The sequence below is a fragment of the Bubalus kerabau genome, chromosome 9 (assembly GCF_029407905.1).
Source record: "Bubalus kerabau isolate K-KA32 ecotype Philippines breed swamp buffalo chromosome 9, PCC_UOA_SB_1v2, whole genome shotgun sequence".
In the NCBI taxonomy this organism is placed as follows: Eukaryota; Metazoa; Chordata; class Mammalia; order Artiodactyla; family Bovidae; genus Bubalus; species Bubalus kerabau.
Window position 1 is genome coordinate 88820726 of NC_073632.1, and position 14610 is coordinate 88835335.

Sequence of the window (14610 nt, forward strand, 5' to 3'; positions counted from 1 at the left end):
ATCCTGTTTTTTCTATGAATGTAAACAGTAAGTTGCTCCAAAGATGTTCCCTTCGCTATCCCCACCATGTCTTTCCTTCCCAGGTCTGCCTGTCACCGGGTTCCATTTTGTGACAGTACTTATTAGAGTTTGGAGGGTTCAGGGTGGGGAACACATGTATACCTGTGGCGGATTCATTTTGATATTTGGCAAAACTAATACAATTATGTAAAGTTTAAAAATAAAATAAAATTTAAAAAAATTAAAAAAAAAAAAGAAACCATCAAAGGTTTAGCAGTGTAGACTCTCCCCTTTCTATCCTTATCTTAAATCAAGCATGCATCAATATTCTCACTAGCATTAGTGCCTCTCCCTTACTTGTACGGTGAGTTTAATATAGAAAGCCATATCAGTTTCAAATGTAAAACAAAACAAAAACATGACATTGTAAAAACTCCTTTTCAATGTATTTCAGTATTAACCAAATACTTAAATAACAAATGAATTCCTCTAAAAAAAAAAAAATCATAGCATACAGTTTCCTGCCTTTTCCTGGAGCATGCAAACTATGCAGCAAGACCAGAACAAAGCCTCTTTCATGACCATTAAGGAGTATCCTCAACAGAATTCAAAGTTGCTGGTGGTTCAGTTCTCAGTTCCACCATCTTCTTACTCTTGGAAAACTCTCCAGTGAAGGAAGGTAAATTTATATCCTGAGTCAGTTTTACCTAAGAAGCTCTTTTTCCTTTGTGTCTTTCCACCAAATTTCAATGTCAGGAGTGTTGACCTTCCTTTCTTCTTACCACATGGAGGGGATAAGTTTTATCCCTATCCTGGCCCACTGAACTGAGAATCTAGAGTGGCCACTGGGTTTGAAAAACAAGTGGAGATATTCCACGCAACTTCTTTGGAGTGTCTTGTCCAACATCGTATCTAAATCCATGCAGTGCTGGTACAAGTCAGAACATCCTTTCTGCAAGCTAATTTGGCCTTCTTTTCTAACCTGCTGCTGGTTCACACATAATTTGGCATTATGTATCAACAGCCTTAAAATCATAACCTTTGACTGTAAGAAAATAATTTAAATCACTATGTTGTACACCTGATACCAATATAATATATTGTAAATCATCAATACATCAGTTAAAAAATAACAAGAATTTCTACAGAAGATATTGATTTAAAATGAATATCTTTAAAATTATTTAAATTAAAATTATTCAAGTAAAAATTGAAAAATCTTATACTACTTAATGACCAAGAATAAAAATCAGTTAATAAGTGTTGGTACACAGAATTCCCTGGCGATCCAATGGTTAGGACTCAGCACTTTCACTCCTGTGGCCTGGGTTCCATCCCTTATCAGAAAACTAAGATCCTGCAAGCCATGTTGTGAGGTCAAAAATAAATAGATGGATAGATAGAAAAATGCTGATACATCCATAAAATGGAGTTTTCAGCAGCTCTGGTCAGGGTTTATATTCTAAAATAATTTCTAAAATTTCATATCAAAAATTCTTATGCTGTAATTCCAAATAAAATGGGATGCACAGTATGATCTTAATTGTGTATAAATAATATGAACAAAAAGTTGAGGGGGGAGGACGTATAGCAAAATATTAACAGTGGTTGTTTTTATTCCTTTATTATATTCTAATTTGTTCCCTTTACATCTGTCTATAATTTCCTGTAATGAGAATAAAGAAAATACAGTTTTAAAAACTAAGATACAGAAGAAAAACCAGGGGAGCAATTGCCGGACTACATGTTTTCATGTCCATTCTACCACTTAGACAAGCCATATACTGGTCTGTGCTGAGGCACTTTTGCTAGGAAATGACACTATCCTTTCTCCTAGTGATGGCAAAACAGCTGTTGAGTGGTGATGCTAAGAACCTGTGTCACCTGGTCTCTGTTCTTTTTCAGCACACAACGGTTTTGCCCTTTATATTAATCGAGATGAGGACATCACACCACGCGTATCCCAGCAGGAGCAGCGGACTGGCCGCCATATGTACCTTCTCTGTTGGCTATATATTATGGTAAGGATGGTGCCTGCTGGGCTTTCGTATTGTATTAGATTTTGTGCTGCTAAATTTGGGTACATATTTCATTATGGATATAATCACTAACAGATTCACACTGTGTGCCTCATTTGGTCCAAGACCTGGGCTTTGTCTCATTTCCCCAGATGCTTATATTTTTAGAAAGTATATGCCAAACCTCACACAACAGGAATTTGTTGAACAATCCCATGTAAGCAGTGCTTCTTCCAAGGCTGCATTTTTCAACTCTTTTTCAAACTAAATGTTTTTCTTGGACATCAGTTTTATTGCTTCTTTTGCTTGGGTTTTTGTTGTTGTTGTGGTTGTTGTTGCTTTTGTTGGGAGTGAGGGAGTTGCAGCAAATGCAAATGAGGACAGAAGGAATGACCTTTTCCGGGAGTGACTTCCACCCTCTAAGTGAAACAAGTGAAAATGTACATTTTCCTGAGTCAGTTTAAAGCCTGACTGTCACCTAGAGCATGCATTTAATGGCTTTATTTTGAAAAACTGGGGTAAATAAATGACAGGAAATCTCCACTTGGTTTACTGGGCATGAATAAATCCCAAGTGGGAGGTAGCCACATTTATCTGATATAAGGCTTTTTGCCTGATGAATTTATTTCACCTCAATTTCAGTTCTAACCATGTGTTAACATTTCAAAATTATTTAAGATAGAGAATTTCTTATTTCTCTGTATAATTCCAAGTCCTCTTTAATATATTAGCCTATGCCAAAGAGGTCTCTGCCCCTAGCACTTCTGTCTCTTGGGACTCTCATGTCCTGAGTTCTGGATGACCATCCCCTCCTGTAAACTTTTGGGACTGAATCATGTTCTTCCAAACACCCCAGAACTGTATTTAATCCCACCAGAATCCTGGGGCACTTTGGGAGGTCCAGTCCTCGTGGAGCATTTTGCTCCAGCCAGTCCAGAAATATTAAATAAAGGTCAGTACAGTATTTCACATACTTTGCCTGAATAAGGCTCCACATCTGAACCAAAAGGGGCTTTGCTGTTGGGAAGTCATGCGCGCCCTATGGCTGGATCTAAGGGGACATCCAGACAGTAGACCCTACAACAAACATGTGGTCATGCTCTATCTGCCACTTCATTGACCAGTCACTGTTCAGAAGGACTGGGCAGTGTTTGTTTTCCTAGTCACTTTTTAGGTTGGTTTTGTTTCCAGCCAAAACATTAAGTATTGGCTTTCTCTGAAAGAAAAAGTTCAAATGATCCGGACTCACAGGTTAAAGTGTGACCCTGAAATAATGCCTTAAAAATGAAGACATGTGCTTTATACATAGGAACCTAATGTTCAGATGACTTTTTTTTAAATTGGAGTATAATTACTTTTACAATGTTGTATTAGTCTCTGCTGTATAATAAAGTGAATCAGCTATACGTATACATACATCCCCTCCTGCTTTGACCTCCCTCCCACCCGCCCTGATCCCACCCATCCAGGTCATCTTATCTTTCAGAAGAGTCAGGTAGGAAAGCTAAGAGTTATTCCAGAGATGTTACAATGTTTACAGTTCATCTGGAACTGCCTATAGCTTTAGTTTAAAAATCATATACCCTTCCCATCTCCCCTCTCCCACCAACAGTCTCATTACTTTGCGCTCATATTTACTTACCTATGGTAAGAGAAGATTTTTACTCTGGGAATGCTGGGTGTATTTCTGTGAATTCATTTAGATGCCATTAAATTATGTGAATCTTGTAGCACCCTAGAGGTTTTAGGAAGTACATACTTTCTGATGGCTTTTCTTCTACCACGGGTACAATCAGTCCACGTTCCAAAGAGACACGTGGGAAATACCACATAGTCCTTATTATAGACCCCCAAGATCCCTCATTAAAATGAAGCATTACTCACGCTCTGCTTGCCAAGGGAGACTTGCCAGCTATGCGTCTTTACTGAGCAAACCAGTGCTTGTTTGGACACGTATCTGCATTAACCAGCAAACTCTTCCAGATATGTTCTGAGAATGCTCTCAGAGTCAACTTTTTCCTTTGGTGTTCTGCCTTAGGCATTCATGGCTGTGCCAAGAGCTAAACAATGCCCCTCACATCATATCACATTATATAAATCCAAGAATTTTAATTGTTATCTCAGAAGGCACTGGCTTTTGCTCCTTTCCAGACTATCTCAGATACGACATACCAGTGACACAGCAGCAAAAGGTTCAGGATATGAAATCTTCTGACAGCATACCAGGGTTATAACTGGACATTCCAGAGCCTTATGCCAAAATTTAAGAAAGCATTCTTCTTGTCACACGCTAATTATAAAGCAGATCTCCCTGACAGTCCTCTGTGTGGTTGAGCTGAAGCTATACCTCCGAGGCTCCTGGCCAGCCTCCCTGTCTGCTCAGCTCTGATTCTGTCTTGCTGCTCATTCTCACAAGTCTCCCTCCCTATCTGAATCTGCAGTCTTTCTAGATTTGGATCTCGAGAGTTGAGAAAGCGAGGGGGTATTGGAGCTTTCCCTCATGGACTGGAGTCCACTGAGTACCCACGCTCAGTGACTCCATTTCCCAGCCTCCATCTCACTCTAACCCAAGTTTAGCATCTGAAGTCATCCCAGACCCTTCTCATGCCCATCTCCACCTGTCTTTCCACTTACCCGGAAGTCTGGGACAGAGACACCAACCCCCTGACCATTGATGGTGGGCTTTAACTCCCTCTCTTCACACCTCACCTCCACCATCACTGCTCCATGCATTTCTCTGCACCTCATTGAGATTTCCCCCTAATGAATAAAATCATCCCTTTTCCCTTATGCAGGACACAGCACCGAAAGTCCCTTTGGTTTCTAATGCAGCTGTAATTATCAGGAAATGTAATGAATGCCATTATTTTGACTGCTGTGCCAAGCAATTTAAAGTATTATCATATTTAGTTCCCCAAATAACCCTTTGAGATAAGCACTATCTGGCTCATTTTACAGATTAGGAAACCAAACTTGAGAGAGATGATATAGCTTACCCAAGGAAAAGAGACTGTTTTTTGTTGTTGCCAGACCTACTTTTGACCCTTGAACAATGTGGATTAGGGGTGCCAACCCTCTCTGCGATGGTAAATCTGAGTATAATTGTACAGTCAGCTCCATATACATGGTTCTCCTCTACCTGCAATACCTTTGTACCTGAGATTCAACATCTGTAGATTCAACCAATTTCAGATCATATACCAATCTCAGGTACCGTTGTGAATATGGAAAAGAAAATCTGGGGGCTTATCTAATTGTCCAGTGGCTAAGAATCTGCCTTCCAGTGTAGGGGGTGCATGTTCCCAACTGGGGAACCAAGATCCCATTTGCCACGAGGCAGCAAAGCCTGCCCGCTGCAACTGGAGAAGCCAAAGAACCGCTACAAAGACCCACCACAGCCAGAAAAAAAAATCTGTGTCTAAATAAACAAATGAACCATTGAAGTTCAAACCCATGTTCTTGAGGGGTCAGCTCTAAGTACAAGCACTGGGGTGTAGCTGCAGAGTCTATACGGGAACACTACTCTCCCCTCTCTCTGACTGTTTGAAGAGTAACTCTATGCGTGAATGAATTAAGTGGGTTTTTAGTTTTCCTTTAGTTCTGCAGCAGTACATCAGAAGCAGCCATGTCCAGTCATTCAGGCCTCTGGGTACGAAGCGCCTGCCACGTGACTGGCACTCAGTCTGCTACCCATTGTTGTTGTTCTGTGTTTGTACCAAGGATACTCAGTCCTTCGGGAGCCTGAACTCAGCCCCTTTCTGCATGGTTTTTCCCTCATTAACCTGTCTTGCTACTCTGAGAGGTGGAGGTCCGGATCCTTGCAGTCAGACAGTCCTTGTTCAGATCCCCTCTTCTTAGGAGCTTTGAGCAAATTACTTATCCTCGCTTAGCCTCATTTTTATCACGTTTAAAATAGGAGATACTGCCTGCATGTTCTCTCCCGTTAGAAATAAATGAGCACACAGGTCATTCAAGAAATGATAGTATCTTTCCTTTCTCCCAGTTGACTAAAGTCCTGCGTGTCTGAGTCTGGATGGAAAGTTTTCACTTCTCTCTCTTCCTCTTCCTCTTTTCCCTACCATCCTTATTTTCATTTTATTCTCTGCTCTTGTTAAGAATTTTGGGTCCACCTGGTGGGTTTTATGTCTCCTTCTATTAAGAATGCCAAAGAGTGTTCTGAAAATTTCTTATGTTTCATATACTAAGGTATTTCTCAAGCTCTGCTTTTCCCCTGAGAATTGAAAACGTCATTGCTCTCACATTATCCTCATCTATTTGTTTTTTACAAACACCTCGTGTAGCGGTAGTTACTGTTTTCTTATCCTTTAAGGAGAAGTCTATGTAGACCGTTGAGGACTTGCTGTGTGAGAGTGTGGCTTGCACAGGGCTCCTCCAATGTTCATTTGGGTCCTGGTAGGATCAGAGTTTTAGATCAGCATCTGGACAGAACAGGCTTTTGTGTATTATTCATCTCAGTTCCCAGTGTTTAGTGTTTGTTATTCTGAGTTTCATCTTTTCTTACCCCCAACAGCTGGTTCTCAGACATCCTGGGTATACATGCTGCTGCTGCTGCTAAGTCGCTTCAGTCGTGTCCAACTCTATGCGATCCCATAGATAGCAGCCCACCAGGCTCCCCCGTCCCTGGGATTCTCCAGGCAAGGACACTGGAGTGGGTCACCATTTCCTTCTCCAATGCATGAAAGTGAAAAGTGAAAGTGAAGTCGCTCAGTCGTGTCCAACCCTCAGCAACCCCACGGACTGCAGCCTACCAGGCTCCTCCTTCCATGGGATTAATTCTCCATATGTATTAAGCAGGCCCCTCACCAAGATCATTTTATATGTGGTCATGACCCTTCCCACACTCCTCAACATCCCTACCCTCCACCCAAACCAATACGACTTCTTTTCCCCGCTGTCTTCCAGAATCACCATTTGGATGCTGCTTATGCCTTTGATGCTGTTGGCAAGTTTCCTTTGTATTTCTCCAGCTTGCTCTGCCCATCCCCCTCCACCTCCCTCTCACTCTGCCCTTTCCTCTCTAGGCAGATGGCCTGGTCTTTAATTTCACACAGAATGTAAAAAACTTTGAACAGGAACTCTTGAGTTCTTCCTGCAAACATCCTTGCTGTCCCCTCCCTTTCCTGTGTCTCCTGTGCCAGTGGGGGAAGCGTTTCCACAGCTTCTAACCGGTAGCCCCTCCCTCTGTACTCTGGCTCCATCCCCTCCCAGATTTCTACCCTTCCTGCATCACTTCATTCTCCTGTAACTCCAGCCTCACTACCAGAGCCTTCCCATCAATACTTGAACAGACTCCTGTCCTTGTCTCCACCCTAAAAAAAAAAAAAAAAAAATTATTCTTGGCCCACCCCCCTTTTATACCTGGCTACTGCACTATCATTGGAAGGACTGGTGTTGAAGCTGAAACTCCAATCCTTTGGCCACGTGATGCGAAGAGCTGACTCATTTGAAAAGACCCTGATGCTGGGAAAGATTGAAGGCAAGAGGAGAAGGGGACGACAGAGGATAAGATGGTTGGATGGCATCACTGACTCAATGGACATGAGTTTGGGTGGACTCCGGGAGTTGGTGATGGACAGGGAGGCCTGGTGTGCTGCAGTCCATGGAGTCACAAAGAGTCAGACACGACTGAGCGACTGAACTGAACTGCACTATCTCCCTACTCACAGCCCAGTTTCTCCAAATAGTTGTCTGTTGTTGTTCAATCGCCAAGTTGTGTCCAGTTCTTGGCGACCCCATGGACCGCAGCACGCCAGGCCCCCCATCCCTCACCATCTCCTGGAGTTTGTCCCAGTTCACGTCCATTGAGTCAGTCAAGCTATCCAACCAAAGAGTTGTCTACGCTGTCTCTACCCCCATTTACACACTTAGCAGACAGGACAGGGGAACCGTCTGGAGAATGGATTTTTTGAGGCAGGCTGCCTGAGCCTGGATTCCACTTCTCTCATAGGACCTTGAGCAAATCACATGACCTCCCTGTGTCTTCATGTCCTCATCTGTAGAATGGTATAAGAAGAGTACCTACCTCATAAGGTTGCTGGGATGACTAAAGGAAGATTAATTTTTAGTACATGTGCCGCCTATAGGTCAGTATCTAACACAGAGTGTCCTATGTGAACAGGATTATAAGCCACTCCAGTGTGGCTTAAGCTTCATTACTTTGGTTAAACCTTTGCGAATGTCACCAGGAACTTCTATTTTGATAAATCCACTGGTTGCTTTATAGACCTCTTCTCAACTGACATGTCAGCAGTTCTGATACTAAAATATCCCCCCACTTCCTGAATCACTCTCCTCCCTGACTTAGCTGATGTAACAACCACCCTAATTTCCTCCCTGCTCTCTCAGCATCACTGACTGGCTCTTCCCACTCTACCCAGCGCTGGAGTCCTTTGAAACTCAGGTCTTCTTCTCTTTCTATTTATTATTTAATTTTTTTTTTCATGGCAAGAACACCTACCTCGAGATCTACTCTCGTAATGGAGGTCCTCTTTTTAAAAAGTACTTATTTATTCGGCTGCCTCGGGTCTTAGGACACAGGACCTTTTGTTGAGGCACGAGGACCCTCTAGTTGCAGTGCTCAGGGTGCCCTGGCTCTGTAGTTGCAACAAGAGGCTTACTTGCTCTGAGGCATGTGGGATCTAGCTCTCCAACCAGGAACTGAACCTGTGTCCCCTGCATTGCAAGAATTCTTAACCACCGGACCACTAGAGAAGTCCTGGTCTCCCTCTCTTTTTTTTAAAACCACCTCTTATCAATAGGTAAATCCATCGTTAGTGTACATAGTTAGTGTTGGTCACTTAAGTCGTGTCCGGCTCTTTGTGACCCCATGGACCATAGCTGGCCAGGACCTCTGTCCATGGGATTCTCCAGGCGAGAATAATGGACTGGGTTGCCATTCCTTTCTCAGGGGATCTTCCTGACCCAGGATTGAACCCGGGTCTCCTGCATTGCAGGCAGATTCTTTACAGTCTGAGCCACCAGGGACGCCTGACACGACTGAAACAACTTATCTCGCGCACCATTTTTGCAGCCTCTGTCTCAGATCTCCAGCTCAGAGCTGTCTCTTGATGTTTGCTCACGAGCCTGTCCCCTTTAGCAGCTGCAGACCTAATTCATGTGCTTTCCCAATCACACCCCCAAGTGTCTATCCCCTGAGCGTTGCACCCACTCAGTTTTTCTTGCCCCAAAACTATGAAACTTCCTAAGCCCATCTCTCTTGGACCCACTACAAAAATTATCCACCAGTTTTTGGCTTCTGTGCCTCCAAAGTGCTTTTAGAATACTTACACTTTGATCCCTCTCCATTGCCAACATCATGGTCCAAGCTGCAATTATCTCTCTCCTGAGCTACTGCAAAGAGCTGTCATTTCTTCACCTCTAACTCGTCTGTATATAGGATCCCTCAATTCTTTTGTAAAACCACGTATAATCATGCCACTCAATTGCTCAGAGAATGTGGATGACTTCCCATTGTGTCTAGGGATAAATTCCAAAATTCTTTTACATGGCCTAGGGGACCTACATTGTTTGATTCCACCGACCTCTGTATCTTCATCCTCCTTCTCTTTCACTTTTGCTTAGCTCTAGCCATGGTGATCTTCACACCAATTGTCAAGGGCAATATGCTCCTTTCAGCTTCAAAGCTTTCCCCTCCCCATACCCCCATCCAACCCCACCCTTCCCTCAGTTATGTCTTCCATAAATATTAGTTCCAGATCCTACTTATCTGTCATGGATCTCTCTGTCTCAGTTCAGTTCAGGTGAGTCACTCAGTCATGTCCAACACTTTGCAGCCGCATGGACTGGAGCACACCAGACGCCCTGTCCATCACCAACTCCCAGAGCTTACTCAAACCCATGTCCATCGAGTTGGTGATGCCATCCAACCATCTCATCCTCTGTCGTCCCCTTCTCCTCCTGCCTTCAATCTTTCCCGGCATCAGGGTCTTTTCCAGTGAGTCAGTTCTTTGCATCAGGTGGCCAAAGGATTGGAGTTTCAGCTTCAACATCAGTCCTTCCAATGAATATTCAGGACTGATTTCCTTTAGGATTGACTGGTTTGATCTCCTTGCAGTCCAAGGGACTCTCAAGAGTCTTCTCCAACACCACAGTTCAAAAGCATCAGTTCTTTGGTGCTCAGCCTTCTTTATGGTCCAACTCTCCTATCCATACTGGAAAAATCATAGCTTTGACTATATCGATCTTTGTTGGCAAAGTAATGACTCTAGGTTGGTCGTAGCTTTTCTTCCAGGGAGCAAGCGTCTTTTAATTTCATGACTGCAGTCACCGTCTGCAATGTTTTGGAGCCCAAGAAAATAAAGCCTGTTACTGTTTCCATATTTTCCCCATCTATTTGCCATTGAGTGATGGGACTGGATGCCATGATATTTGTTTTTTGAATGTTGAATTTTAACTCAGCTTTTTCACTCTCCTCTTTCACTTTCATCAAGAATCTCTTTAGTTCCTTTTTGCTTTCTGCCATAAGGGTGGTGTCATCTGTGTGTCTGAGGTTATTGATATTTCTCCTGGCAGCCTTGATTCCACTTGAGCTTCATCCAGCCCGGCATTTCACATGATATATTCTGCATATAAGTTAAATAAGCAGGGTGACAGTATACAGCCTTGATGTACTCCTTTCCCAATTTGGAACCAGACTGTTGTTCCATATCCAGTTCTAACTGTTGCTTCCTTACCTGCATACAGATTTCTCAGGAGGCAAGTAAGGTGCTCTGGTATTTCCATCTCTTTAAAAGTTTTCTTTAGCAGTTTCTTATGAACCACACAGTCAAAGGCTTTAACATAGTCAATGAAGCAGAAGTAGATGTTTTTCTAGAAATCCCTTGCTTTTCTATGATCCAGTGGATGTAGGCAATTTGATCTCTGGTTCCTCTGCCTTTCCTGAATCCAGCTTGTACATCTGGAAGTTCTTGGTTCAGGTACTGTTGAAGCCTAGCTTAGCATGTGAAATGAGTACAATTGTGTGGTGGTTTGAACATTCTTTGGCATTGCCCTTCTTTGGGAATGGAGTGAAAACTGTCCTTTTCTAGTCCTGTGGCCACTGCTGAGTTTTCCAAATTTGCTGAAAACAGCTGTTCTAAACTGTGTCTTTATACATTAAGGTAGACCTATTTCCTTAATAATTTTCAAAGTAAGAGAAGGAACTATCTTGGCTATTATGATCATATTTTACTTCTCTCTTCTGAAAGCATCAGATCCATGTTGATTTGGGATGAAGCTCCTTAGCTCTCACAGACAAGTATTTCCCTCCCATGTGTCAGGCACGGTGTTAAGTGTAGGAGGTGAGCAGTATATAAATCTCAGCTCTGCCTTCAGGAGTTTATGGTTTGTTAGAGGATAGAGGAAAATTAAAAAGCAATTACCTGGGACTTCTCTGGTGGTCCAGTGGTTCATACTTCGCCTTCCAATGCAGGGAGTTCAGGTTCACTCTCTGGTTAGGGAGTTAAAATCCCACATACCTCTCAGCTAGAAAACCAGAACATAAATAACAGAAGCAATATTGTAACAAATTCAATAAAGATTTCTAAGAAATAGTTCTCATTAAAAAAAAAAAATCTTAAAAAAAATCAAGGGCTCTAATAGAAGAAACACAGGAGGCTCTCACAGTCCAGAGGATCATGCCTGCATGCATGTGTGCTAAGTCACTTCAGTCATGTCTGACTTTTTGTGATCCTATGGACTGTAGCCTACCAGAGACCAGGCTCCTGTGTCCATGGGATTCTCCAGGCAAGAATATTGGAGTGGGTTGCCATTTCCTCCTCCAAGGGATCTTCCCGACCCAGGGATCAAATCCACATCTCTTGTGTCTCTTGCATTGGCAGAGTTCTTTACCACTTGGACCACCTGGGAAGCCCCCACAGGAACATATCCTATCCCAAACTTATAGGTCCATGGAAGGCTTCCCTGAGGAAGTGGCAAGTAAGCTGGCCCTTGAGAAGGGTGAATAAAAATTAGCCATGAGAAGGTCCCAAGTAAGGGAGTCCCCTGAAGAGCAAGGAGACAGTCTAGAGGCAAGAAAGAGCAAATCACAGTCAGACAGAGACAGGTCAGCGCACCTGGAAGCACTGACATTTTCCCAGCTCCAATTACTAGCTCTCCTCTCTCTACCAAAACTGCTTGTATTTTGCCTGTCCGCAACATTGTTTTCTCAGTTGGGTTTTTGTTTGGTTGGTTGGTTGTCTGATCGATCGATTTGTCAGTTTCCTAAGATGCCAGACTGTCTTTGGCTTCCCTTCTCGGCCTCCTTGGCAGCCCCATTCAGCTCCTCACTCCCTAACTCTCAAGCCCTCTGAACAAGCTTTCTTCAGCGGCCTTCTTGTCCACTTCTGCTTCTTGGCCAGAGATTATTTTAAACTGCAAATCTGATCCTGCCAATCCTCCTGTTTAAAACTCTTCAGTAGTTTGTTTTTGTTTCCAATTTTGGGGGAGGGATTGTTTTTTTTCTTTTTTGGTAGCACTTTTATTTTTCCTTCAGCCATGACATATCCTTGGGCCACGATAGTCTCACCTGAGAGTAGAAAAACAGGATGTCTAAGTCATCCTTAAAAGCTGAGAATTACGTACAAAAATCTTACGTAAATTAAAACAACGCATAAATTTGCAGGTACAAATACAAATCATTTTGCGACTAGAGTGAGTAATTTAGCCCCATGATATTCTGCAGGAAAAACATTGGATACGAAAGAAAATGGAGTCTGAAGGCTGGAATTAGCTCTGGTTCTTAGCTGTAATGGAAGCCTGCGGGAAAGAAGTCACAGTTCATTCATAAATTCTTGCCAGCCTCCAGAGAAATCCAGAAATTGTCGTTAAGGCTCTGTTTAGATCTGATCAGACCCTGGAGGGATGAACAGCTCAAGAGAAATTGTCAGTTGGCTGAAGAACCGTCAGATCAGGCCAACTCCCTTCCATAGATACATCACCCCTTGCCTCCGTTGGTTGCACAACATCTCCAACCAGATACACTAAAGTTTAAACCAAACATAGATACCTATTGAACTTCTACCCCCAATTTTTTTATCTTAGACATTACTTCTTCCAAGAAATCTTCCATGATTCCCATCTAGTTTAGATCTGCTCTGGTTCTTCTTCCTGCTACTTGCTTATTTGGAATACCTCCTTACATGTCTGGCTTTCCTTCCTAATGGGGATATCCTAAGGGTGGGAGCTAGTCCTCTTCTGCTAATTTCTGTATCCCCACCTCCTAGCAGGATGTTTGTGCAAAGCATTTATCAAACTCAGAAATGAATGAATGAGGAAAGGCTGTAAGCAAATGTTAAGGTTTGGTGACCACAAGCTAAGTTAGCCCTTGGTTTCTGTTTTCTTTGTGACATAAAATTGCCTAACTGCAAGGGGGAAGATGGGTGACATGGAAAGGGTTTTTTGTTGTTGTTGTTGTTGTTTTAAGAAAGAATAATATAATATGTGGGGGCTTCCCTCATGGCACAGCGGTAAAGAATCCGCGTGCAGTGCAGGAAATTGGGTTCAATCCCTGGGTCAGGATGATTCCCCCTAGAGAAGAAAATGGCAATGCATTCAAGTATTCTTGCCTGGGAAATCCCATGGACAGAGGAGCCTGGTGGGAGGGTGGGGCGGGCTAGAGTCCATGGGGTCAAAAAAAGAGCAGGACACAATTTAGTGACTAAACAATAGCAAATATACCCCCTAATCCCTCACTTAGCACCAACAGTTATCAATATATTGCCAAACTTGTTTCATCTATACCTCTACCTTGTTTTTTTTTAGAGAGAGATATAACTTGTATATCATAGCATTCACCCTTTTAAAGTGTACAATTCAGTGGTTTTAAAAATATACACAAAGTTGTTCAAGCATTATCCTAATTCCAGAACATTTTTATCACCCCCAAAAGAATCCCTGTACCTTCAAGCAGTCACTCTTCCCCCAGCCCCCAGAAGTGGCTCATCCACTTCCCGTCTACATGCATTGCCTATTCTGGATATTTCATGTAAATGGAATCATACAATGTGTGGCTTTTTATTCTGGCTTCTTTCATTCATCATCATGATTTCAAGGTTCATCCATATTGTAGTATGAATTGATGCTTCAGCCATTTCTATTGCCAAATAACATGTCATTGTCTGGATATACCACAGTTCATTTCTCCACGCATCAACTGATGGACATCTTTGGATTGTTTCCACTTTTGGAGCTGAAGATGGAAGTTTAAAGGCATAATGTATACATAGTTAAAGGGAAAAGAGGTAACAGAGAAGCTAAAAGATATCAGGCCACAGAGAAGGCCCATTTGAATTGAGACCAAAAATAATTCTGCGTGGGCATGTAATCTTATGGCCTACAAAACCCTTTGAACATGAGTTCTGCCTCTTCTCTGGAACTGCACACACCAGCTCTACTAATCTTTTGTAGTTCCGTGAACCTCCTGGTCTCTCTCACCTCTGGCATTCACAGCATTCTTTCCCTGGGGACCATTTTCTTCCAGGCTTCACTTGCTAATCCATTCTATCTTTTTAAAAAATTTTTAATAAACAGATTACAATGTTATAAAATTCAGAAGATACAAGATTGATACAAA

The 14610-nt window shown here is 42.6% G+C and overlaps 1 protein-coding gene across 7 annotated transcripts in view; it reads left to right on the forward strand.

The window, feature by feature from the left end:
* The window catches only part of AIG1 (androgen induced 1), a 270184-nt gene that overhangs the window by 232624 nt on the left and 22950 nt on the right, over positions 1 to 14610 (forward strand). For 5 of the 7 annotated variants that reach the window (XM_055535801.1, XM_055535805.1, XM_055535799.1 and 2 more), the window contains one exon: positions 1906 to 2021. The exons of the other annotated variants lie outside the window; for them this stretch is intronic. In XM_055535801.1, coding sequence (XP_055391776.1) covers positions 1906 to 2021 — 116 coding nt within the window. The remainder of the gene's footprint in view (positions 1 to 1905; positions 2022 to 14610) is intronic. 7 annotated transcript variants of the gene reach the window in all.